Source organism: Cimex lectularius, unplaced genomic scaffold, assembly GCF_000648675.2.
Source record: "Cimex lectularius strain Harlan isolate CLEC.00 unplaced genomic scaffold, Clec_2.1 scaffold17, whole genome shotgun sequence".
NCBI lineage: Eukaryota > Metazoa > Arthropoda > Insecta > Hemiptera > Cimicidae > Cimex > Cimex lectularius.
This window is the reverse complement of record NW_019392640.1, coordinates 1,201,449-1,227,562: the sequence shown is the minus strand read 5'-3', so window position 1 is coordinate 1,227,562 and position 26,114 is coordinate 1,201,449. Positions and strand designations below refer to the sequence as shown.

The following is a 26,114-nucleotide window of genomic DNA, read 5'->3' as shown; positions in this document are numbered from 1 at the left end:
ATAATTTTTCATTTAAAAACCGAAATTGATTTTGAAGCGTAACCCTAAAATTACCTGGATGCAAGCTTCCCATTTGGATCACTAAGTTGGAAATGAACAAAGCAGCGACCAAACGTTTGTCCTTTTTAGTTACAAATACGTTATGATTGTAATACGAAGCAATCGAGTAGTATTTCTTTCGAGCCGCCCGTATGTCAGCAGAACTGAAATTAGCAAGGTTAACGATTATCCTACGCTGTCAACTCTGTTAATATTATTTAAATATTCACCTAATGGAAGGTTTTGACTGTAAGAAACGTTGCATCTCACTTCGAATTGGAAGACTTCAACACGAAAGAACCGGAATCAGCGTGGTGCTTAAAAGATGAACAACTTTACTGTCACGGCCTATGGCGAAGGCATGTGGACAACTGTCTGGCATTCTTAAGAAACAAAATCGCAAAGGTAATTTAGCAATGACCGATGTCGAGAGGATGAAACATTTCCGGTCTGATTTTAACGCGTTTATTATATTTTTTTTTTCAGCTTTAGGAATAATTCTCGGTTTTTACAATCCACATCAAAACCATATGTCAAAATCTTTACGCTGAATCCACCAGCTTTTTTTTAAGTTATGTAATTATATAAAGATAAACTTAAAAAGCGTTAATTTTAAGAACAACATTGAACATTTTCAATGGAGAGAATCGTCTTTAGTCTTCACTCAATTCGACAGCTACCGCATCGGGCTCGACTACACCTGAATCTCTTGGAAAAGCTTATAAAACTTTCACCTGAAAAATTTAATTGTACTGAAATAGAACCAAACTTTAAAATCAATGCCAAAAAACAATAAACTTCTTATAAACCTTGTATTCTTAAGTTCTAAACAAATTTGTGACCAGTCGTACTTATGAACAGTCTGAGAAGTCTGCTCCAAACAGAGATCTGTTGACCAGATGTAGTCGATGAGGCATTATAACGTTATACAGTAATAAAGTCTTTTGTTTTTAAAAGCTTTACCGTATTATAGTCTCCTTTAAGACGACAAGACTTTTACAGTCTAATATAAATTAATTCAAATCATTTTTTAAACTGATTAACTCCTCCAATAACCACCACTGTACTATTAACAAGAATTAAATTCGTCTACAAAATTTACCTTAAATACATAAATATTCATCTATTTATAAATAAAACAAGTAGACTTAATTTAGCATTTATTTGAAAAAGCCATTTTTAAACATAGTTGGCTGAGTGTGTTCAATAAGAGATACGAAGAAGATTAAAATTTCTGTTTTTGTTTTCTTCGGTCGTGTTGGATTCCATTTGCGTTGTTTCTTTATCAAGGAATCAGCCAGGGAAGAAAGAAGAATTCAGGTTTTCATACAAAACATGCATTTCGCACGTTTCGACTCTTCTGTAGTCGTCTTCAAGGGGTATATATATAGGATGTTTCGCTATAAGATGCAAAAATTATTTTAATTAAGTCTTCAATAGGAATAAGTTTTCCTACGACACAAGTTCATTGGGAGGGATTGATCTTTCGTTCTCGAAACTTAATATATCAATCCTACTAAGCCATACCATTTTAAAGGTTAAGATGAACTAGTTTTTTTGTGAAATTCGCCAATCTCAGGGATGTCTTGTCACAGTTAGTAAATTTGAGAAATTATAAAAGATTTACCAATGTTGAATTTTTTAGGCCTGAGCCAGCGGAAGGGCAATCAGTTTTGCTGAAAGTGTTCAATAGACACTTTCTTTTAGAAAATTAAGCGCTCAATAAAATATACCCCGATTTCAATGAAAAATGTATAAGTAAAGGAGAATACATGGTTTAGTGAGAAAAAATCCTGTTTTTTTTTCAGAGAGGAAAAAAAGAAAGAAAAATGTATCTTCTGAATGGAATGAATTTATAAACCCGTTTTTGCGGCATTCTAATCCATTTGCAGCCTACTATTACCCAATTCTTTGCATGACATAGGAAACCATCTGAACATTTATTACCGTTCACAAAGCCTTTTAGTTGTGCGCACTTTTACGAATTTAAATCGAGAAAGGAAAGATGCGTGCGAGAAAGAGATGGATCGGTATAAAGATAAAAGGGGGAGAAAGTGGGAGTGAGATAGATAGTTAGATAGATAGATAGATAGATGAGAGAGAGAGAGAGATAGAGAGAGAGAGAGAGAGAGAGAGAGAGAGAGAGAGAGAGAGAGAGAGAGAGAATTTAATAAAGGACAAACGATCTCGACAAATCTGTTACAAGTTATCTTTAGGTGCAGTAGTACGTAGTTGATTCAAGTTTGCGCCCAGCCTAATATTGTAGGACGAACGACTCCGACAAAATTCTCATATGAGAACTCAGGTCGAACAACTTTCAACGAACTTCGAGAAAAAGTAATAATTACAAAGTAAACGGAGAATGAATAAGTAAAACTAAAAAATAAAGTAATAATAACAATGAATACTGAAAACGAACGTTTTTATTGTACACCAGTAGTCATAATGTTCTCAACTGACATGTTTCAGCTATGGAACAAATGCAAGCCTCTGTTAAAGTTTTGGATAAGTCTGTTCAAATTATAAATTATATCAAGTCGTGGCCATTGAAATCGAGACTTTTCACAATACTATATATCGATATGGGAAGACTTCATCATTCCCAGCTTCACCAAGCTGAAATTCTTGTGCGAAATAATTTTCACGATTACAGGAATTTGAAGTCTTATAGATAAGTTGATGGACCACAATGTCAAATTGTCCAACGTTTTCAATGATGAGAAATGACAACGTATACTATCGTATTTATAAGATATTTTCATTAAAATGAATGAGATGAGCCTTTCTTTGCATGGGAAGAGTACCACAACTTCCGATGCTAGACAACGTCAACGCCTTCAAAAGAAAAATCCAGTTTTGGGTTGAATCTGTTGAAAAGGAAGAGACGGACTGTTTTCTCGTGTTAAATCATTTTTTTTTAAAGAAAACAAATTGCAGCTTGCGAACAGCACGTTGATTGATGAAATATATGAACACATTTGAAGTTGGGAGATGTCCTTTTGACCACTATACAGTAGACATAAACGCTGCAAGACCGAAAATGGGTGGTCAAACCGTTTTCCGACAAAGCCAACCAATCTTCAAGTGATACGAATGTTTGATAGACATTACTTCAGACACCACCTTCAAATCTATTTTTGAGTCCCAAATTACCCCCATTTTTGACTCCGTCTGGAAAACAAATATTTTTAACCACTCGATGAAAGAGCAAAATGTGTTCTTCCATTAGTCACAAGTTATCTATGAGGATTTTCTATATATACAGCCACCAAAACTAAATACCGAAGCTGTCTATATGATGAACCCGACATCCGTCTCCAGCCATCAAAAATTAAACCCCACATCCAAATTTTAAGCTAAAATAACCTCCCTCTTCCCATAAATTCATTAATGTTCAAATTAATACTTTTGACATTGCCTCGAGTTTTACAAACCTATTGATACCGTTCTATCCAATTTAATTTTTGTGTTCCGGATTTTGTAAAATTAACTTAAAAGTATGTCAATCTAAAGTTTGTTTTCATAGTGATATCCCTCTCCATCACCTAATCAGGAATGGACTGGCTAATGCTAATTTATAAAAATTTAATTTACTACATATACTATAAACATCTAATTTTAAATACTTGAATGTGAGGGGTACGCCCTGGATTTTGTTCTGTGAAAAGAGACCGCTGGCTAAAAAGTTTGAGAAACCTTGAACTAAGTTGTCCGGAGGTCTCTTCCAATGTGAGCGCAGCTTAATGAAGGACAAACGACCTCTACAAATCTGTTCCAATGTGACAGCTCAAATCTTACATCTAAATTGTCCATACGTGCAATCGGTTCCGGTGTAAGACCAGCCTACTAAGTGAATGTAGCAGGCTCTTGCAACTAGGAGAAGAAAAACCACAAACAAGAGCCTACACCAAGGAACCGCTGGCAAAGCTGTGGGGGCTTGTTAATAGCCTGAAGCTGGCCAGTGAGTTATAATTAACAGAGATGCAATAGGCCTTGTGGCCGCCTCTCTTATCCCTATCCCTATCCCTAAGAGAATGTAGTTTAGTTGTTATTTTATTTATATTATTAAAAGGAAAAAGCCTATTGATTCTTCTTTTCTTCATTTCTTTGTGTTTTCTTAATCAATAAATTATTACCTTTAACTAAGTAAAACAACCAGCCCATTCATTTTTAAAATATGTAAAAAAAACACCTACAAGTAAGAAATAACGGCTAAACCACAACAACCACTTAATGTAGGTTAATCAACAACCGACAAATCTGTTCCAATATGAGAGCTCAGGTCGTAGGATTGATTGTAAGTCAGATTTGATCGTCCGCATAAGTCCTACTAGGGAGAAACTTTCCCAACCTATGGAATGTAATCAGCCCTCTCAAACCGACTTTAGTGACAAATATCTGTTCCAATTTGAGAGCTCAGGTCGTACAACTAAGTCATCCGTTGGTGCAGTAATACGTAGTCGGTTCAAGCGTGATACAAGCCTGAGAGGGTCAAACTTCTCCCACACATCTGTTATAATGCTCAAGTCGTACTTAGTCGATAGCAAGGCCAACCTAATAACGGCCAAACTGGACCGAAAAATCTGTTCCAATATCAGAATTAAGTCATACGATTAATTGTAAGTTATCGGTAGTTGCAGTTATAGTAGTCAGTTCAAGTGGGAAACCAGCCCACTGAAAGACAAAGGAACGTGACAAATCTGTTCCAACAGTAGAGCTTAGGTCGTACGTTGTTGTCCACAGTTGCACAAGGGTGGTATGAAACCGGCTTAAAGGGGTATTTAGTGAAAAGAGGGGAGAGAGAGAGAGGAGAGAGAGAGAGGAGGGAGAGAGAGAGAGAGAGAGAGGGAGAGGGAGAGGGAGAGAGAGAGAGAGAGAGCGACCTTATATCAATCAAAAACCTTATATAAANGAGAGAGAGAGAGGAGAGAGAGGAGAGAGAGGAGAGAGAGGAGAGAGAGGAGAGAGAGAGAGAGATTTTGTTTTTCAAAACGGATTAACAATCTCAGATAATCCTCGTCGAGAAACAACCTGTTTGAAGTACATGATACAACAAGTACATGATGAAGAACATGATCCAAAAATAAGAAGAATAGAGACGAAATTCTTCTTAAAGAAACTTTCCGTGCTTTTTTTCTCTAAAAGGAAACAAATAGGTAAATTTGAAAATAAGACACATCTGCCCCCAACGTCTATAAAACTTACGCGGATAACGGAGTTGGATTTATACATTAAATTAGATTATTCTAATAACTTAAGATTTATTATTTTCCCTTGGCTTTCATGTGTAATTTTGTCTTGTAACAGAACATCTATGTTCTCTTTTTTTGTGACATCCCGAATCTTCAAGTGTGCGTGGGGCGTAATTTGTTGCACTTAATTTATGAGCCATTCATACTTAAGAAACATTAAAAGAATAACAATCACTTTAAGTAAAGGATTTTTATTATTTCATATTTCGCGCTTTTTTAATTCTTTGAATATCTTAGTTGCCATATAAAAAAAATGTACGCTTGTGTAAAAAATATATTTATTTAGTGATAATCTTGACTTTAATTATTTGCAAATCGTATTTATAAAGTATGCCTATAATTTTTAATAAAAAATATCAATCCTTTTTTAAAAATAATTTTTGGGTGAATCTTCCATGTTGTTTTGATCCAGTACAATAACCTTCTTAAATTTAAAAACAATAAATGTCATAATAAACATAAAAGTTGGGCTTATGTTTTGAGTTTTGACGTTGTCAGTACTCAAATGGAGTGAAGTCGCCACTCTGAACCAAAACAGTGCATAATTTTTAGTTTTGATCGACCCGAGGTTGAATAGTTTTTGCTTGGAAACACTTGTCAACATGCAACATACAATTCAAAAGTTCCCAGGATGTAAATTTTAAAGAGGACAAGCAGTGGGAAAGCAGGCGGTGAAGGAAAACAGATGAACCTCAACATGACATACCTGCGATTGTGAAACGGTCCATGTAATTGATGAGGTTGACATAGCATAGGACGCCGATGGTGATCCAGGATCTAACAGAGACCGGCGGCCGGACGCCCTCGGCCGACTGGCTCGGGTTGAGGAGGCTCGGAACGGAGTCGACACCGTCGTCGTTCATCAGATGCTGCTGGGAGTTGTTCGCCGGTATGCTGACCGTCTCCATGCTGATCGCTTTCAACGAATACTTATCCGCGTACTTTTGAGCCGGCATGCTTATCGTCTACAACGTATCGGTACGGATAACGGGCTCCATCTAAGGAAAATCGCCCGCCCATCTTTCCCATCTTGGAGCGTGACGTAGCACGTGATACCGGAGCCCAGGCTGGCCAACGGCGTCGCTCTCATTTCCCACTCGCTACACTCAATGCCACCAACTTTTTCATTTGGGCGCAAATTTTGAAATTTTAAAATAGTTTTCATTTGACAACAAAAATTTTATGCAGCCATAGGAAGACATTAATTTTTGAATAATTAAATTAAGAGATTGTCTATAAGTTTCATACTCCAACACCTGTTAAACCAGATAATAACCATTACTTAAATGATGAATCTCTTATACTCGTTGAAATTTACGAATTCAATAATTTTACAAATTATTACAATACAATATTTTTTTGGCCCATTGTAAATCAAAAACCTACTCGAAAACCTCTGAAAACACTTGGATTTTTAATTTGCACACAAATTCTTTCAGAAATGTATGGTGTTTAGTGGCCGTTAGTTAATGATTATTTAGGGATCGTGAGATGCGGTCTGTTGTGATGTGGGTTTAGAAAAACATTTTCTTTATTGTGGCACGATTTCACACTTTCAGAAATATTAAAATACAGAAACACTTCATTTCTCTTGATTGCCCTACATTTAAATTCTCTTCGTCTGTTTTCCTTATTACTCCTCTCAAATCAATAATATTGAAATGGTCCATCACTGCTCTTGCAGATAATGTAATGGATTTTTACTTTCATTGTGATTATAACTGTTATGACAATATGGACACTCTCAAAGCAAGGAGGATATATTTATTAAAACATTTGCTCTCCCGCCATAAATTCCTTTCCTACATAAATTTCAATACTCTTGCCATTTGGGATTGCATAAAGATGTTAGGGACAACAACAAAACCACCTTGGCTGAAGGAAAGTTAATCAGTACACCTATCGACAACCCTTTCTTGGCATACCAAATTGCCAAAAATGTAAATGCGTCAGACTTGGCAACAGTGGGAATCTATCCCATGACCATGGGAGGCAAACGTGCTAACCACTCGGCTACCCCAGTTCATTGTATTCAAGTTGCATGTGAAAAATTTCATTAAAGGACCACTGCAGTGGCTACTACTAAACCTAGGACATGCCAAAACTCTAATAACTACAGGGGCACAAATACACTTTGAGCAGCAGAATCATGCCAGGATGAACAAGAATCAAAGGAACATAACCTCCGTTGGTCAAAGGTTGAGAGTCCTACTTCTGGGAGAGAAAAAGCCAAAGCCTGAAAGATACAAACAGAACCCCTTAACAAAGCTTTTGGATCTGCTAAGAATCCCAAGCTTATGAAATAGCTCTAGATAATAATGGGTATTGCACGATAGACCAATGTTAATTGCAGTGCAAAGAGGCTGATTCCTTTTAACCTTAATATTAACCTTAGTGTTTTGCCTAGCAATGGAATATATCCCAAACACTTAAAGAATTGTAAAAATGGTCTTTATTCCAACTACATGAAGGTTAATAACCCTTTTTACACAAAACACTTGAGAGGCTAGATAAAATTTACTGAAGGAACCTACAACAGTCCTTTTGAAGCATCACAAATGTTAACAAAGAACATCTTAACAAGAGAACAACTTAACTAGAGTCCTTTTGAAGCCAAAAATCAAGTCTTACCGGTTAACTATAAAAAATAAGGATTCACCAAACAATTAAGAAATAGGATTAGGAACTTATTTGGCTGAAGGAACCTGTGAAGATTCCCAAAAGAGAATCTTAAACAGGTTTATCTATAAATTAAATTAATTGTAAATATTAAGATTAAAAGTAGGAATATTTCATTAGGAAAGGGTATTGTGTAAGATTGGCAATTGCAAGTGGCCTGGAATCTCAGAAGCCGACCCCGCCTTTCTCGTAAACTTCAGACGTAAACAAAGCTGGCAAAATGGTAACAGCTGGATGTTGCGAAATGTGGGTCGATCCTGGGCAATCGCCCTAGAAGAATTTACTGTTGTGCTCACTAGTGGCCTTATTGCTCAACCCTCAGGATTAGCTAATGCCAGGACTCATCCAGAATTGCTCAATGACCTGGGGAGAACAAGGGCAGTCGGGTCACCAGGAAGCATAGCAGTATTTCCTAAGCATAACTGTCCCCCCACCTCCTCCTAGGATTGATTGATAAAAAAGGCAATCGAGTTCAGGCAGGTAGTCTGCAGTCAGTCAGTCGGAGAGTCCAGTAGAGTTAGACAGAGAGTCAAGTCAGTGCAGTTGAGTTGAATCAGTCAGAGAGTCCCATCGAGTAAACTAGGAGTTGAAAAAGTAGGGGCGGACAGTGGAGAGCTGTTGCAGTCGGGCCATCTCGGTAGGGCCCCCCCCCAAAGGGCCGTAGGAATAAGCCAGGAGTTGGCCAGGATCCGGTGAGAAGTTAGCCAGGAGGAGCCAAAGTCGAAGAGGAACAGGCCAGGATTTGGCGAGAAGTTCACCAGGAGGAGCCAAAAAGACAACGGTCAGAAATTCGCCCAAAGGAGCCGAAGTCGACCAAGAGTTGGCTCGGAGTAGGCCAGGTGTGGGCCCAGAGTAGGCCAGGATTGGCAAGAAGTTTGCCATGTTCATGTTTCTACTATGAATGCTGAAGTTTAAAAAGAGGTTAAATAGTTAGAAATTTACTTTGGCACAAACTCATTCTAGAACCTATAAAAGCCTGTCTTTTCTAATGTCGTACAATGTTGTAGAGTAGGGGTCATACCACTTTACAATATTTTTTCATACTATTCTCAATTATAAAAAGCCAAGGGTTGTGAGAGGAATAGAACTTCTAGAACTATGCTAGAACATCTAGCATAAAAATATGTGTCAAACACTCTAACAACTCATCTACTAAGGTTCACTATTTTCTATTAGTACCATTACAAAGGCTAGATGATTTTGAAACAAAAAAATATCAATAATCATACAAGACTGGTGCAACAATCTTCAGTTTATTTGTTAGGACTTTGTCCAACTGTTCTGTTTTGGTTTCTCAGCAGTGGTTGCTGTAAATGTTATTATTGTAAAAGTAAATGCTTCTTATAGCCTGGTATTACTAACTTTTCAGTTCGACAAAGCCTTTTTTATTATTATCTTTTATAAGGAGCACAGCAGATAATAAACCAGCGACTATCTATGAGAAAAAAAAGTATCAATTTTTGTTTGTAAAATTAAAACATGATATCTTACAAAAACAATAGATAGCAAAAAGACAACTTCGACTATAACATTTAAAGCTTTATTATCTCTGAATTTATCCAGAAATTCTTCATCTGAAACAGTACCATTATATGGGCTTATTTCTGGTATATTTTCAGACTGCAAATACAAATTGAAAAATTATTTAAACAAATTGATATAAATAGCCAATTTGATAGACCTTATTAAGAAATGATTTGGATGTTTCTATTTGCAACAACAAAACCAGGATACTGACACTGTCAGCAATGATTGACCATAAACGAATGTCATAACTGTACACTAGAATGCAAATGATATATTAATAATTTAGAGAGTAATAAATCTGTTAAGACAAAAATTATGAAAAATTGACATACCACTTTTGAACTCCAGAACCTATGGCCCAATGCCATACATACCATGTAGAGATACAATTATTAGTATTACACCGACTATGCCAATACTCCAATAAAACTCTGACTGGTTTATCTTATAGGATAGAATGTTAATCCATAGTTTTAAATTAAATATTTTCAGCAATGATGTTGCAGTGAAAAGAAACCCAACCCATTTATCTAAAAAATAAAAACTAATTTAATGTAGACAATGGTAGTGATTGGTAAGTAGTAAGTTGGTAAAGTAGACATTATTTCTCTAAATAAGGGATATCAACAACTTGAATATGCATACTATATACTGTATGTTGTTTTAAGTTAAATCAGGATGAGGCAACCCAATGAAATCTCACAATTTAAAAGCAAGTTTAGCATTATTGGATCATTCATTTATTTTAATTTAGTTAAGATGCCCCATTTAGAATTAAAAAAAACAAAAACACACATGTTAAAAAGTATTTATATTACAAATAATATAAAAAATCAGTACATATTTATTACATTAAGTACCTCTTCACATTGAGGTTAAGGTCAGAGCACTACCATGGTATTGTAATGATATAATAATACCAAGTTTCTAGTTTCTTTTTCTAAAATTTCACCACCATTTATCACCGTATTGAACTGAACTGCAACCACAAGCTGTAAATCTCAATCATGCTCATTCCTACTGACTGGTGGCATAAGTTCGTCGATTTGCATGCATTTACGAAAATACTTTTAACAAAATTATTCACAAATTTTGATCAACACACAACAAAATTTCTTAAGTTTATGTAACCATTTATCCCTAGGAGAATTAGCCATTGTTTGTTACGTATAGTGAAATGTTTGGTGGCCCTGAGAAGGGCCGTTGGAAATGATAGCAAGAAACAGATTAAGCGCTCTTTTCGGTCTTTTTTGGGAGAAGAACGGCTTGGATGTTGGGAAGGACACCACCCTGGGCGATGGTGACCCCGGAAAGAAGTTTATTTAACTCTTCATCATTCCTGACCGCCAGCTGAAGGTGACGGGGAATGATTCTGGTCTTCTTGTTGTCTCGTGCGGCGTTGCCTGCCAACTCAAGAACTTCAGCGGCCAAATATTCCATGACGGCTGCCAAATACACGGATGCACCCGCTCCAACCCTCTCAGCGTAGTGTCCTTTCTTTAGGAGTCTGTGGATTCTTCCAACTGGAAACTGAAGTCCCGCACGGGACGACCTGGTCTTTGCCTTTCCTTTCGTTTTTCCTCCTTTGCCACGTCCAGACATGTTGATTCGTTTACGTTCTTATCAAAATACTGAATAGTTCAATAAAAGCCAACCCAGGCTTAAATAGATACGGTACTGGATTCTGATTGGCTGCAGTTTAGCAGCTCCTAACCAGATTGATACAAGCGCCATCTGTTAGACGAACGTTCAGTTTCAGACCAGATCGCATCTCATGATTCCTAAATCATCTTTAATTATCGGTCACTTAATACTACACAGTTCAGGTTCAGGTTCTACCCCAATATGTGCGAAAGCCCGCCCTCGTATGACAGGAATTTAACATCTATTTATAGTTAAGTTGATATTAATCCTTTGTAAGGTATGATACAGTTTGACAAAAAACAATGATAAAAAATAGGGAGTTCATCGAAATATTATAAAAATAATTTGGTAATGGTAATAAAATAATGAAGTAGTTTAGAAAACATTTTTTAAATTTTTTGCCGAAGTACGATTTTATTCGGGTCATTTTCAGAGCCTTGGTGAATTACATACCATTGATGATAGGAAAAAATATAATACAGGTGTAAATTATGGATGGCTATCTACTGTAATAGTAAATATAAACTTTGCACCAAGTATTTCATACTAACATAAAGTGTTGTCAGTGGTGCCATATTAGTTTTGTGTTAAAATGTTGTGAAACGTGAATTTGTATTTTGCTGGTTTTAGATCATTGAGACTGAGTGGGGGACGCGGTGAATCTGGGAAATTGCTTTGATAATAGGCGGTTTTTTAACTCAGAGTCGATAATGGGGATTTTCTTGTCATTTGTCTTTGTGTAATTGGGTTGATGATTTTTACTTGGAGAATGTTTTGGGTAGTGCTGCTGCTTATGATTCTGTTAATTGTTTTTAGGGTAGTTGTTATGTAAGATTGAGTGAATATTTTTTAGATGAAAAGATTCATGACTTAGGGATATGATTTTGTTTAATAATTCTTAACCGTGTTTAAATTGTGTGTACGGGGTGGTGTGATGTTTAATTGTATATAGTTATGTCTATTTATTATATGTATCTAAAATATGAAGTCTTTTCATAGGACTTCGGAAGATCCTCTGAAAAGACTTCATGTTTCCAGCAGGTCGATAATCTAGTTCATCGTTATATCTAAAATAATTCATTCTTCACTAGCTGTGGCCATTTCATTAGTCGCCGATAATCAAATAGATTACACATTTGAAAAATGGCAAAAAGGAGGGAAAATTCAAAAGGTGGGAAGTTAGAGCCCGAGTGGATCCGGGATCGAAGTCACGATAGCTCAAGTGGTGGAGTAGCGGCGTATTTAGCCGAAGGTTCGAATCCCGCTCGTGACACTTTTTTTATCTCAACTAAAAACCTTACATAAAAAGATTAATTAATTGGTAATAGACCACTACTAAATATAATAGTTTAATAATAAAATTAGGGATGTCTGGACTACACTAAACCGCAACTCACGATCTCCGAATAAATTACGTTGATTCTTTATGAAAATCTACAAAAAATAACGTCTAAATTTTTCATAAAGAATAATTTATTTTTGTTTTAGTGAAAGCTTTTGGCGGCCCTGAAAAGGGCCGTTGAAAGAAGTAAACACAATTTACTTAGCGCTGGTATATTTGGTTACAGCCTTGGTCCCTTCAGAAACGGCGTGTTTCGCCAATTCTCCGGGAAGGAGAAGCCTGACAGCAGTCTGTATTTCCCGACTGGTGATGGTTTTCCTCTTGTTGTACTGGGAGAGACGTGAAGCTTCACCGGCGATCCTCTCGAAGATATCGTTGACGAACGAGTTCATGATGCTCATCGCCTTGGAAGAGACACCGGTGTCGGGATGGACCTGCTTCAACACTTTGTAAATGTAGATACCGTAGGATTGCTTCCTCCTCTTCTTTTTCTTCTTATCGGTCTTGGCGATGTTCTTCTGGGCCTTGCCGGCCTTCTTCATCGCTTTTCCAGTTGCTTTTGGCGGTGCCATGGTTGGAACTAGAAGACTGAATGAGGAACGAACGCCCCGTAACGTATTTATAACAAACCTGATTACCCCCACCACTCGCCTTGCCATTGAAATTCCGAATTCCTATTGGCCGCAAAGTGATTCGACATATTCATTGGTCGCAGAGTAGAAGTTGGAAATACGTTAAAACTATACCAACAGATAGCTCTAATGGTTATACATATTCCATTATTTGTGCAATTTCTCAATCAAAATAAAATTAATAATTTTATCATGACTATTTTTTAATGTTAATAAAAATAAGATCAATTTTTAACAATATAGTTATAACTTAAACAAATTAAAAGAAGTGTTTTTACCTTCCTGAGATTGTTTGCTGTACATAGCGAAATGATTTACATAATAAAAATTGGATTGTATTTTTAAGGATTTAATCTAATTTATCGATCTTACATTCAATCATAATAAAAAGAAAAAAATTGTTTACAAAGAAGTTTACAATAACAATGCCGAATGCCCAGTAACAACTAACAACCGTATACATAGTCTGTACAGTGGTTCCTTTAATTTTAAAACACATTTTGGATGAGAGGAGACGAAACAAAAAAATTTAACCTGAATCTGTTGGTGAATGACAATGAAAAAATTATTTGTTATAAAATTTTAGGAACGTATGCCATAAAGTGCTGATTCTTTGATTAGCTTTGATCTCTTTCTTTGTTAGACGATTCGTAAATGTTAGTTCATGGATCAAATTATTAATCCTTAAGGATCCTAGATATTTGTAGGTTTTTCTAGTAATTTTTGGTAATTTTGGAATCTAGCAATGTTAGAAATCCACATTGACCACTTACTTCAAGAGGATAATTACAAAAAATTTACTTGGTAGCCTAACTTAATATCTGTTAATTATGACAAAGTTTCCTGATATGTTTTAAACAATTTTACTTCTTACAAAGTTCCAATAATTGAATAAATAGTTTTACATAATTGATGCTAATTGCTATCCAGATTAAGCAAATTATCAATCTAATTTGAATTTTCAACTGTTTTATGCAATTTATACGTTTTTTTGTTGCTTAAATGAACAATCGTATAATTAAAAAACGAAAAATGGGCCATACTTAAAAGGTGTGGTTGGAAATATGATTAAATTTGTAATTTTAAAACAATTCTCTCAGAAAAAGTGCTGAATAAGTTAGAAATTTGTATTTGTAATTTTCATATGTTTTGTTTATAAATGTAGTAGAACACCGAACACATTTTTTAAAACATGGCTGAATATAATTTCTTAAGTTGTCCATATAAAATTAAAAAGATCTGAAACAAGAAACAACAAGACAAAACGAGGAAAAATAAAATGTAGAAACTTTTTCTCTCTTTCTCCCTCTTTCTCGCTCTCTCTCTCTCTCTCTCTCTCTCTCTCCTCACACGCACATATAAAGTAATTAAGTAATTAATTAAAAATTAATAATAATAGTAAATTAATTTAATTAAAAATACATATTACGCATCTACCTCATAACGAATGTAATAGATGGAAGGATTTGAAATAGCAGATTACGTAATACTAAAACGAAACAATTGTAGTAAATTTTACTCTGAAATTTATTCATTTAGCACATGATTTTGTTTAAGAAGATGAAAAATGCAACTAATACATTCTATTATCAGAGGGAGGCAAGAAGGACCACTTTAAATGGTTATATTGCTACAAAACACACTTTGATATACATAGGGATATATTTGTTTATCTAATAGATAATATATTGGGAATAAAAACAGATCTGGCGCGGTTATGTTGAAAATGGTTTAACCTAATTTTGGTCATGGGGAATAGAAGGGTACGTTATTAATTGCGTTAATTCCTTCTAATTAAACCCTTCTTTATCTAAAATTGTTTAGGATTGCAAAGAAGTTGAAGTAGTTTATTTTGGTATTTCAAAATTGGTTTGTATAGTTTAAATTCTCTTGAATATGCGACTAATTGTTCTTCAGTATAATCGCCTCACGACCTCGGTTGTCATCTTTGGGATTTATTTTACGAGCCGGAAACTACCGCCTGCGGCCAAATTTTCAAACGGACTCATAATAGAGAAATATTTCTTCAATTGTGAATGAAAACTGATAGTGCAAAATTAAAGAAAAGCTGGCAATCGATTAAAGACAAGTAGATGATTGTTTAAAGGAGGTGGAGTACTCTGGATAACAAGGTATATCTTCCTTAGAAAAAATCCCCTAGTGTAGAATTGTTGGATGAAATAGTGCACGAACTATTTAGGATTCGATTAAAATCGAGAATTTGTATAAAAATATTTTCTTCGTGGTAAAATTCCTAAGTAAAAAATAAAAAGAAACACTGGATAGTAGTTGGTAATGCATAATCTGAGATCTAGCGGGAGTGTTTTCGTTACGGTACATCCAACAAGTATATATACGCAGCCCCTGGTGTTGGAAGGACAAAATACGTTAAGGAACTGGTTGTCTACGTTCACCATGACTGAAACTGCAGTGGAAACACCCGTGGTAACTTCGAAGAAGGGAGTGAAAGTGAAGGCTACGAAGAAGGCTGCGGCCAAAACTGGGAAGCCGAATGTTCCTTCTCACCCGCCAACATCTCAGATGGTCGATTCTGCTATCAAGAATTTGAACGAGAAGGGAGGATCATCTTTACGTGCTGTGCGCAAATACATCGCTGCTCAGTACAAAGTTGACACTTCCAAGTCAACTCACATCAAGAAGTACCTGAAGAGCGCTGTCGCTTCAGGCAAACTTGTCCAGACCAAAGGCACTGGTGTGACTGGTTCGTTCAAGTTCCCGAGTAAGGACAAACCAGTGAAGAAACCTTCATCCAAGCCGAAGAAAACCACGAAAAGCCCTGCTAAAAAAGCAGTGGGTAAACCTAAAACTGTTGCTAAGAAGGTAGCGTCTAAACCCAAGCCGAAGAAATTGAAGGTCTCCACCGCTAAACCCACCAAGAAGACAGCTTCTCCCAAAAGGAAAGCACCAAAAAGGAAGTAAATTTTATCAAATTTATATTTACACTTGTGCTATTTTAAAGGCCCTTCTAAGGGCCAACAAATTCTCACTAAACAAAAACCAGTAATTTTAAATTTACAAAGATCGAGAGTACGAACTTCGAAAGACATTGCTTACTCGAAAATAAATTTGTGCGTGACTTGAAAACTGTCTCTGGGATTTTTACAATTGCCTTTTCACCTCAAAGAAAAAGACTCCTTATACAAAAATGTCTTTCTATACCGACTTCCTTCAAAATCCAACACAAATATAAAATAATATAAACAAATATAAATATAAAATATATAACACAAAACAGCAATATTTTCTTTGGTGTTTGATCAGCCTTCTCAGTTTAAAAATACTTTCCTAAAGGTAGATTGGGGATGAGGCCATGAAGACAGAAACAACATTTATTTTCTTGTCGAGCTTTGGGCAGAATATATGCCTTCATCAGGACTTCGAAAAAAATCGCTATATTATTATATCCGGCTATTCGTTATCTACACACGTGTACCTGTTCATATAATATAACGATTTTTTTCGAAGTCCTGATGAAGGCGATATATTCTGCCCAAAGCTCGACAAGAAAATAAATGTTGTTTCTGTCTTCATGGCCTCATCCCCAATCTACCTTTAGGAAAGTATATAAAACAGCAATATCTCAACACGACACGCAAGAATGACACAATTATGCAGAAAACAAACACTTTGAATTAGTAGAAATACTTTGATTGAATATAAAAAAATATTTTTTTGCATTGTATTGGGTTGTCCGGAAAATAATGCAGGATTTTGGTATTAAACAAAAAAAAAGAAACTAGTTACTTTAAAGCAATGTTCTTTAATCAANCATACAAATGAGTAATCCTGTAAACGTAAACAGAATATTTTATATAGATTTTTTTTAATGAAAACTTAAAATCCTGCATTATTTTCCGGACAACCCGATATATATTCACTGTTTTCCACATCCTACATGTTTTTGTTAAATTTAAACAATATAAATCCCAGCCCTGAAGATGATCTCAATAAAGATCAAAACTCAATTAATTAAGGTTTTTAGTTAAGATAAAAAAGTCAGTGTCACGAGCGGGATTCGAACACACGATCTTCGGCTAGATATGCCGCTGCTCTACCACTTGAGCTATCGTGACCTCGATCCACTCGGACACTAACTTCCCGTCTCAACTTCACCTTTTGAATTTTCCCTCCTGTTTACGCCAATGTAAATATTTTTATTTATTAATGGTTGGTTGGGAAATCTTATCCTTTATTATTTTAAATTTATCATTTTAAAAAAATTATAAAAACAGAAAATTTGTAAGGATCATGACGCTGGAGGTAGAAACAGGTCAATTTTCAGCAATCGTAGAAGGAGTGAGTCACTGCCTGGTCTTCGACCTGTACGTACGAACGTACATCAGCTGTCTTCAGCGAGTCTCTCCCGAGGACTCAACCCGTACGCACGAACGTACGTCAGCGGTCTCCAGTCTGTCGCTCTCTGGCTTCCGACGGGTACGAACGAACGCACATTTGACGTCGTCCGGCGAGTGGCTCTCAGACTCCAATCTCAAGCGCCAAATCGTTTGATCTTCACTGTCGTGAGTCGACAAGACCTTCGAACGTCCTTATTCTTTTAATTCAACATTGCCATTTTTTGTATTAACTTTCTCATAACCAACTCTATATATCTATATATTCGTTCACTTTGTTTTGTTTCTGGTCAGATTTTAGTTTCCGTATTTTTATCATAAATTGTCAGTTAATAAATTTAATCATCCAACGAATTATTCATTTTTTAACCTTAAGTCCTTTACAAAACAGCCGGCAACTATCCCTGGTAACGCCGGACTTGGAGGGTAGATATCCAATACTCACTCCCGCCGGCGTCTACGAAACATTGGTCCTCCGGGCCGGATAGTTGCGTAAGGGATTTAACGTTTGATACTATATTTTGATTTTCTGTGTAGTAGTTTTGTAGCGTTTAATTTTTAATTCTTTTAAATATTATTATTTTTTTTACATGTTCTACTATTTTTACATGTACTACTATTTTTTCTAAACGTTAACGTATCGCCCACTGTTTTGAAATATTGTAGATACCCGCAATTAGATATTATTTAAACGTTTATATACGCACATTAGTATTTCGTAACAACGGAATTGGTTCTCTGAACAAAGGAAATATCATGGTGAGTTTTCTTCCAATACAGCTCGATGAAAAAATAAAATTTTGGAAAGGAAACCTCCCTCAGCTTCATCATTTCTATAAATTTTTTAGTCAAAGGCTAAGGAATAACACATACCTCCACTTATTTAAAATCAGCCAGTATTTTAACTTTTAAAACTATATTATAAATTAAGACTTTCATTCTCGAAAATAAACAAATCAATCTCGTCCAATTCCCAATGCTTGTAAGTAAACCTACCCCAAAATTCATTCTTGCTCAATTAAATAAAAAGAACTGTGAACTCCCTTACAACGTTTTTTTTTTTTTTTTTATAATTTAATTTATTTATTTGTTACCTATACAGAATTGTATACCTATACAAATATGTACACATGCATGAAATATCACACAGCACAACACTAGCACTAATGCCAGCACTGCACCGGTAGGACACATGCTTTGAGGAGCCAGCCATTGCTGGCACTCAGTTTATATGATTAGGGATCAAGGAGGTCCCGAGGCCATCGTCGGTTGAGGCGTCGTGGTGGGTTGTCAGGATGGGAATGAGTGGATAGGGCTCGAGCCGTATGGTTAGGATGGTTTGAAAGGTTGGTATGGAAGGTTTGGAATCTGGACTGGATTAGTTCGTTGGCAAAAGGAATGTTGAGGTCTTTGTGGATAGTGAGGTTAGTGACATAATAGGGTGCTTTAACAATTTGTCTAAGGACTTTCGATTGGAAGGACTGGATGCGCTGGATATTGGAAGGCTTGGCGGTGCCCCACAATTCTACTCCATATGTCCATATTGGTCTTAGTAAAGTCTTGTATAGTGTTAGTTTTGTCTTAATTGTCAAAGTCGATTTCGGTCTTAAAAGTCTTCGTAGTAGTCCAAGTCTTGTATTAAGTTGCTGTTTTTTAAGTCTTGTGTGGGGATTCCACGTCAGTCTGCTGTCGAGATATAGTCCCAGGTATTTGACTTGAGTGGAAACTGGTATCTCTTTGTTGTTGATGTACAATGGAGGGCAAGACTGCTTTTTCAGCGTAAAAGTACACTGAGTGCATTTTTCTTCGTTCAGTCTTGTCCTCCATTTTTTACACCAGTCTTCGATAAGCTCAAGGTGTTCCTGGATGTTGGAGGTAGCTTGGACAGAATTCGAGTTGCAGGATAGGATTGCGGTGTCGTCCGCGTAGGTGGTGATAATAGTGTCAGGATGTGTTGGTAGGTCAGCAGTATAAATGATATATAGGACAGGACCAAGGATACTACCTTGCGGTATACCGGCCTGTGTCTGTTTGAGTTCTGAGAATTCATTGCCGCACCTCACTCTGAAACAGCGGTCAGTTAGGTAGGATTTCATTAAAAGGTAATAATGGGAGGGTAGGAAGCGCTTAAGTTTAAAAAGTATGCCTGGATGCCAGACCCTGTCGAAAGCCTGTGCTATGTCTAAGAACGCGCCCAGGCAATACTCTTTTTTTTCTAGGGCCGATGAGATGGTGTCGACTACTCTGAAGCATTGTTGGATAGTGGAGTGTTGGGGACGGAAACCGAATTGATGAGAGGGAATGATATTATAGGTGTCAAGGATTGGTATTAAACGTTTTAAGAGGAGTCGTTCTAGGATTTTGGACATTGCAGGAAGCAGGCTAATAGGTCTGTAGGATGAGATCTGGTTAGGGGGTTTGTGAGATTTAGGGATGAGAATAATGACGGAATATTTCCATAGGAGAGGGAAGTGAGTGGTTCGTAGGATTGCGTTATATATTGCGGTTAAAAATAGGATGGCCTTGTGTGGGAGGTTTCGCAGGATACTGAAGGTAATTAGGTCATGGCCAGCGGATTTTCTGCGTGGAGATTTGTGGATACGGTATTTTACTTCAGATGGATGAAATGGTTTCGGAGGGTGATGGAGAGGAAGTGGTATGTTAAGGTATTGCATTACTTGTTGTGCGTGAGAGGTATCATTTATGTCTTGATGAGGAGTGAAGGTGGATTCTAAATGGGATGCAAATAAGTTTGATTTCTCCTTGTCATCTCTGACCCAGGATCCGTTCGGTGATCGGATGGGGGAATTGACTGGGTTGTATTTTAATATTTTTTTGGTAGCGGACCAGAGGGAGTTATCTTGCGTGGAAAGGGATTTGAGGTATTTGTTGTACTGGGAGGAACGGTAGGAAGAGAGTTCTGTACGGACTAGCACAGTCAACTGGTTCAGTTTTCTTTTATAGGACGGGTAACGGTATTGTTGCCAACGCTTTCTAGCATGGCGTTTTTTGATTATAATGTCGCTTATAGGGAGCGGATATGGTATGGGAGATAATCGTTAGAGGGTAAGTTGTGAGTTCTAGGGGGGGATGAGGATTGTGCAATGGCATGTTGAATGGTATTGGTGAGTATTAATACTGCATCATCTACCTCTTGGGGGGATTTCATAGGAATGTTTAAATTTAAGGAGGAATTTACGTTTTCTTGGAAAAATTTCCAGTTAACTGTGCCATTCAAAAGGGATGGTTTTGTTGGTTTGGTAATTGGAGTTACGTTTAGAGTGAGGAGTACTGGGGAGTGATCAGAAGATAGGTCGTTTAAACACTGAATAGTTGGGGAGATGGATCCCAAGCCAGAGGCAACAAAGAAGTCCAATAGGTCTGGGAGACGATTGGGATCAGATGGCCAATATGTGGGTTGGTTAGGAGAGATAAAGGAATAATTATCTGTTAAAATGATATTTTGGAGAAGGCGTCCACGGGAATTTGCGATTCGGCTACCCCATTGCGGGTGCTTGGCATTGAAATCTCCCCCAGCCACAAACCGGCGTCCAAGGGAGCGAAAGATGGATTTTAATTGGGGAGGATATATGGGTACAGACGGGGTGCAATAAACTGCTGATAATATAAGTGGTGCGGAAGAGACGGGGAGGGATATTGAAGTCACTTGATGGGAGTTAGTGGATGTTGTGGAGTGAAGATTATGCTGTATGGATTGTCGGGCAAGGATTAATGAGCCACCTTGAGCCCGATTTCCACTAAAGTCACACCTATATGTTGTGTACCCTGTTATGTGAAAAACATGTCGGTCGCATAAGTGAGTCTCGGTGATAAGTGCTACGTCTATGTGTTTGTTTTTAAGTAGTGTTTCAAGTTCTTGTTTGTGCGTCAGTATTCCGTTTGAGTTCCAGAGTAGAACTGTGAGTGGTTTGGTGGGTACATGATTCATCGGGAAAGCTTGGGGAGGAGTTCACTTACAAGGGTTGTTAGGAGGGAGATGAGAGGAGTGATTAATGATTTAAAATCATTAAGGAAAGAGGTAAGATGGGGAATGATTTCCGTGTTTGGAGCTGGTGTAGTAGTTGGTATGGAGGTAGGTGCAGTGCTGGCTACATGAGCATAGCTGGAGGTGCGGGTCTTTGTGTTGGCCCAGACAGGTGGCGACGCCTTAGGGGCAGGTGTGTAAATGAAGGTCTCTCTGGGTGGATTTGCTGCGTTCTTGATTGTTGGATCTGGTACTGTTGGATGCGTCTTTCTTTTGGGAGGTAGCACTGGGAAGAGGGTCGAAGTCATCGTTGAGGGTTCTGGAGCTGTTGTTGCTTTAGGTTTGAGTGTCTCCTGTCTCAGCTTTCTCTGGGTTTGAAGCTCCCTGTGGGTGGTGCATCCTTTGTAATTAGCAGGGTGTGCCCCTCCACACAGTGCACACGTTGCAGGGATGTTTAGCGGCCTCGTACATTGTGTCGATTGATGTGGGCCTCCGCATCTGACGCATCTATGCGGGTGATTGCAGTATGTACGTGTGTGACCATAATCCTGGCATCTGGTGCACTGAGCAATGCTCGTGCGCATTCTGGGTTCCTCAACGTTGATTTTAGTGTATAGTAGATACTGCAGTTTAAATATGTCTTCACTATTTTTGTTTTTAGCGAGATCTACGAAGAATAAGGGTAAGGGTGTTTTTGAAATAGGATGCAGTACTTGATGCACCCTAATCACTGGAAACGTGTTTTTTATTAGTTCTTCCTTTATTTCTTCATTGGAAGTGGTCTGGTGTAGTCCTCTTATAACTACTCGGTAACATTTGTCTTCTTTAAGTTGATAACAGTGATAGTCGTAACTGTTTGTACACAAAAATTTCACTGCTTTGCGATAACTTTCGCTGTCATTTGTGTGCAGTAACAAATCATTCACACGAGATCGGCAGTAAAATTTGTCATTACCCAGTAAGACTTTTAATTGCTGACAAAATCGTGTAAAGTTCACGATGTTTTTTATCATAATAGGAGGCGGTTTCGGAAGAGATTTATCTATTTTTTCGTTCATTTGTGTAGTGCTCGTTGAAGTAGATGGTATTACAGGAGGTTGAATTGGAGAAGTGGTGTTCCTTGTTCCTTTTATTAATTTGTTTTTAGGGGAATTATTCACGCTCCCGCTTTTTTTATAGCGTCTTTTCCGTCGTTCCCTAGTGACACTTGTCGAAGATGTGTCTGATTCTAAGACTGTAAATTGTGCGTAAATTCCATAAAACCGTATTAAATTAAGAAAATATAAATTATATATCCAAAGAGATACTAAACATTTTTACCAAGGTGAATGATCACATTGGATTTCCTCATTATTATCTCCAGCTGATTGGGATAAATACACGGTGAAAAGTTAAATTTATCATTGATTAAAACAAAAAGAAAAATCATCGATGATGTGGAACAATTGCTACAACTCTATTAACGCATTTATTAAAAAATGATTTATTATACTTTTTAGTTAAAGTACAATCTAATTATTGAAAATTTAATAATAAATTTTATTGAATGAAACCAATGGGTGCCCACTTTGTGCTGAAATATTCATGGATTAGTTTGGAAATATTCTTTTCAAATCAAATATAAAATTAATTAAAACTGTCCTTTTTTGGAAACGCCATGTAAACTAAATTTTATGTATATGGTCGGGAACACTATAATGGGAAGAAACAATTTTTTTTTAAGATGTTCGTTCCTCTACCACCTTCCAAATCGAATCTAACCAGATTGCAGAACGATAGAATCAATACTAGTTATTAAAATTGTTTGGTTATTCGTTTTTAAATTTTATTTAACTTTTAATAAAAACATTCAGAAGAAGTGTTATCTTTTTGTTCCTCCTCACATTTATTAAATTACTATTTGGAGTAACACTTTGCAGACAGGTAATTAACAATACATTTAAAACGAAACCAAAAAGTTATCTATGGTTAAAATACCAAACAATAAAATTTTACATATATCCAAAATATAAGGGCGGCCTAACTTTTTGTCCCGGATCCACACATAAACGTGAATTGTCTTTACAATATATTATGTTCATATTACAACATATGGTTTAAAAAAAATTATTTCTTAGGTGAACAATATTAACTAAAAGCGAAAAAAAAGTTAATTTCCAACAAATTCCAATTTTTGTTAAAAATTGATCATTAAAAATTGATGAAACAATGTTAGATCCATTAAAATTAAATTATCTTATAATCCATGAAAAGAGTCCATAAAACACATGACTGTTTACTAGAAGGAGTGGGGATTAAAGCACCAATAGCGGTCCAACAGTGCTGTATAAATGCTACCCTCGGCAGGTGAAACCGTATCATTCCGAATTTAGCAGTCACACCGACAACATGACTGGTCGCGGGAAAGGAGGAAAAGGTTTGGGTAAAGGAGGCGCCAAGCGTCACAGGAAGGTGCTCCGTGACAACATCCAGGGTATCACCAAACCCGCTATCCGTCGTCTCGCCAGACGTGGAGGAGTCAAGCGTATCTCAGGTCTCATCTACGAAGAGACTCGTGGTGTGTTGAAAGTCTTCTTGGAAAACGTTATCAGAGACGCTGTCACTTACACCGAGCACGCTAAGAGGAAGACCGTCACTGCTATGGACGTAGTCTACGCCTTGAAAAGACAAGGACGTACACTGTACGGTTTCGGAGGTTAAGCCTTTTTCTTCTGCCTTTCTATCTTTCAACGGCCCTTTTCAGGGCCACCAATTTCATCACTAATTTAGTAAATATTATTAACGCCAGGATATTGTTTAATGAGAGAATTTATTATAAATTCATGACACCTAGCCTGTTTACGTTATAAAAAAAATTAATTAAAATTTTATAAATTGTTGAAGTCGAGTTGGAGCGGTCGAGGAAGAGTTTTAAAAAACACGAACCATTATAATTCCACAAGAATACCACCCACACTTAATGCCTAAAGATTACTCGAATAAAAGGTTAAACGTCGGCTAAAGAAATAATAACGTGTTTTCCTAAATTACCTCATTCTTGACCGCTCCTCACGATTTCAACAAATTATAAGTCACTAAACAACACATTTCACTCGAAAGGATTTTATGTTCGAAAATGATTTAAAGAAAACCTTTTAAATAAAGGGACGTTACATATTTTAATCTCGTAAGGAATAAAACAAAGACTATTTTTAAACTATTGTAACATTTTATGCAAAGAAATATTGGTGGAGATCTCTTACTAGGTCTAGGTAAAGTAAATAAGCTTAAAAACCCAATACGTTAAAGTTGGTGTTTCGTGTTAAATTGTAGTAAAACGTGAAATTGAAAACTTTTTGGAATCTGTATTGTATAATTTTTATCCGTCGATACTCTGACAGATAAAAACAGTAATGATAGGACTGACCAAAATAATCATAAACGACTAAACCAGATGTTCATCCCCGGGCCTAAAGAAATTTCTCAGTTTACTGTTCACATTCTGTTAAAAAATCTATGAAGGTATTCATTAATTTAGTAGTTGATAGGTAATTAATGTGTTAATAAAAACTTAAATTATTCCAGTCTATAGAATGGTTTTTAATTCCAGTTGCGATTTTTTTACAATAGTTTTTTGAATATGTGAGCATTGAATAAAAAAAAATATAGTGAGGCAAGGTTTCGACCCGTGACGACGTTATTTTAATGCTAGTGGTAGTTTTCAGTAGTAATCTGAAGTTCTACTGGCTCTCGTGTGGAAGTATTTTAGATCATGTCGTAAAGATAGCGCTGTAAGCCAATCCGATTCTGTGGCCAATCAGACAGCTAGGTTCTGCTTAAACTCAGGTATATAAATGCGCAGTTCAACTACGAGATCTTATTCACACAGTAGACTCTGAAGTGATAGCATCAAAAAATGTCTGGACGTGGCAAAGGTGGAAAAACGAAGGGAAAGGCGAAGACCAGGTCGTCCCGTGCGGGTCTTCAATTCCCGGTCGGAAGAATCCATCGTCTTCTAAGGAAAGGCAATTACTCAGAGAGAGTCGGAGCTGGCGCACCCGTCTACTTAGCTGCCGTCATGGAATATCTGGCCGCTGAAGTTCTCGAATTGGCAGGCAACGCCGCACGTGACAACAAGAAGACCAGGATCATTCCTCGTCACCTTCAGTTGGCCATCAGGAATGACGAAGAGTTGAATAAACTTCTCTCTGGAGTCACTATCGCCCAGGGTGGTGTCCTTCCCAACATCCAAGCCGTCCTTCTCCCAAAAAAGACCGAGAAGAGCGCTTAAGCTGTTTTTTGCCACCGTTTTCAACGGCCCTTTTCAGGGCCACCACACATTTCACTACTCAATTTTGATATATGTGTCCTAAGTGTTTACAAAAATATATATAAAATACTGATTTTTTTAGATTTTGTTTTGTTTTTCCTAGAATATGGTCATAGATTTAGACTAGTTTTCGTGGTTCGCTTGGCCAATCTTTCAATTAATTGGTCATAAAACTTGGAACCGTTTTTTGTTATTGAAATGTTGGTGCTGCAAACTTCCTCCGCGTACAATAAAACACAATGGCATTACAATATGCATTTTTCCGTTTGTAATTGAAAGGCAAAATTTTTAATATACTTCACACCAGATTGCATCTCACGATTTCCGAATAA

General features: G+C 36.8%; 6 protein-coding genes across 10 annotated transcripts in view; 3 read left to right on the top strand and 3 right to left on the bottom strand.

Moving 5' to 3' along the window:
• The window catches only part of LOC106672247 (protein spinster), a 57,604-nt gene extending 51,233 nt beyond the window's left edge, over positions 1-6,371 (bottom strand). The window contains exons 1-2 of one of the 5 annotated variants that reach the window (XM_014403528.2): positions 270-362; positions 55-203 (exon numbers count right to left, since the gene is read on the bottom strand). In XM_014403528.2, the coding sequence (XP_014259014.1) occupies positions 55-203; positions 270-304 (184 nt within the window). In that variant the 5' untranslated portion in view covers positions 305-362. Of the gene's footprint in view, positions 1-54; positions 204-269; positions 363-5,997 lie in introns of those variants that run through there. The other 4 variants (XM_014403525.2, XM_014403527.2, XM_014403526.2 and 1 more) reach the window with 4 other exon arrangements.
• A 4,014-nt stretch (positions 6,372-10,385) lies between these two features.
• On the bottom strand, positions 10,386-11,373 carry LOC106672183 (histone H2A-like). Its single transcript, XM_014403388.2, has one exon. The coding sequence runs from the start codon at positions 11,097-11,099 to the stop codon at positions 10,725-10,727; it is 375 nt and encodes a 124-aa protein (XP_014258874.1). The 5' UTR covers positions 11,100-11,373; the 3' UTR covers positions 10,386-10,724.
• A 1,277-nt stretch (positions 11,374-12,650) lies between these two features.
• On the bottom strand, positions 12,651-13,249 carry LOC106672186 (histone H2B-like). Its single transcript, XM_014403392.2, has one exon. It carries the CDS (start codon positions 13,140-13,142, stop codon positions 12,681-12,683), a length of 462 nt encoding a protein of 153 aa, XP_014258878.1. The 5' UTR covers positions 13,143-13,249; the 3' UTR covers positions 12,651-12,680.
• Positions 13,250-15,507: 2,258 nt separating this feature from the next.
• LOC106672188 (histone H1C-like) lies at positions 15,508-16,131 on the top strand. The gene has a single exon (XM_014403394.2). The coding sequence runs from the start codon at positions 15,531-15,533 to the stop codon at positions 16,053-16,055; it is 525 nt and encodes a 174-aa protein (XP_014258880.1). The 5' UTR covers positions 15,508-15,530; the 3' UTR covers positions 16,056-16,131.
• Positions 16,132-23,602: 7,471 nt separating this feature from the next.
• Positions 23,603-24,222, top strand: LOC106672184 (histone H4). Its single transcript, XM_014403390.2, has one exon. It carries the CDS (start codon positions 23,862-23,864, stop codon positions 24,171-24,173), a length of 312 nt encoding a protein of 103 aa, XP_014258876.1. The 5' UTR covers positions 23,603-23,861; the 3' UTR covers positions 24,174-24,222.
• A 1,102-nt stretch (positions 24,223-25,324) lies between these two features.
• On the top strand, positions 25,325-25,788 carry LOC106672182 (histone H2A-like). Its single transcript, XM_014403387.2, has one exon. The coding sequence runs from the start codon at positions 25,369-25,371 to the stop codon at positions 25,741-25,743; it is 375 nt and encodes a 124-aa protein (XP_014258873.1). The 5' UTR covers positions 25,325-25,368; the 3' UTR covers positions 25,744-25,788.
• The last annotated feature ends 326 nt before the right edge of the window (positions 25,789-26,114 follow it).

Bases quoted from the DNA above. Each gene is read 5' to 3' on its own strand.
- LOC106672182 (XM_014403387.2), top strand. From the start codon at position 25,369: ATGTCTGGACGTGGCAAAGGTGGAAAAACGAAGGGAAAGGCGAAGACC.
- LOC106672186 (XM_014403392.2), bottom strand. From the start codon at position 13,142: ATGGCAAGGCGAGTGGTGGGGGTAATCAGGTTTGTTATAAATACGTTA.
- LOC106672184 (XM_014403390.2), top strand. From the start codon at position 23,862: ATGACTGGTCGCGGGAAAGGAGGAAAAGGTTTGGGTAAAGGAGGCGCC.
- LOC106672188 (XM_014403394.2), top strand. From the start codon at position 15,531: ATGACTGAAACTGCAGTGGAAACACCCGTGGTAACTTCGAAGAAGGGA.
- LOC106672183 (XM_014403388.2), bottom strand. From the start codon at position 11,099: ATGTCTGGACGTGGCAAAGGAGGAAAAACGAAAGGAAAGGCAAAGACC.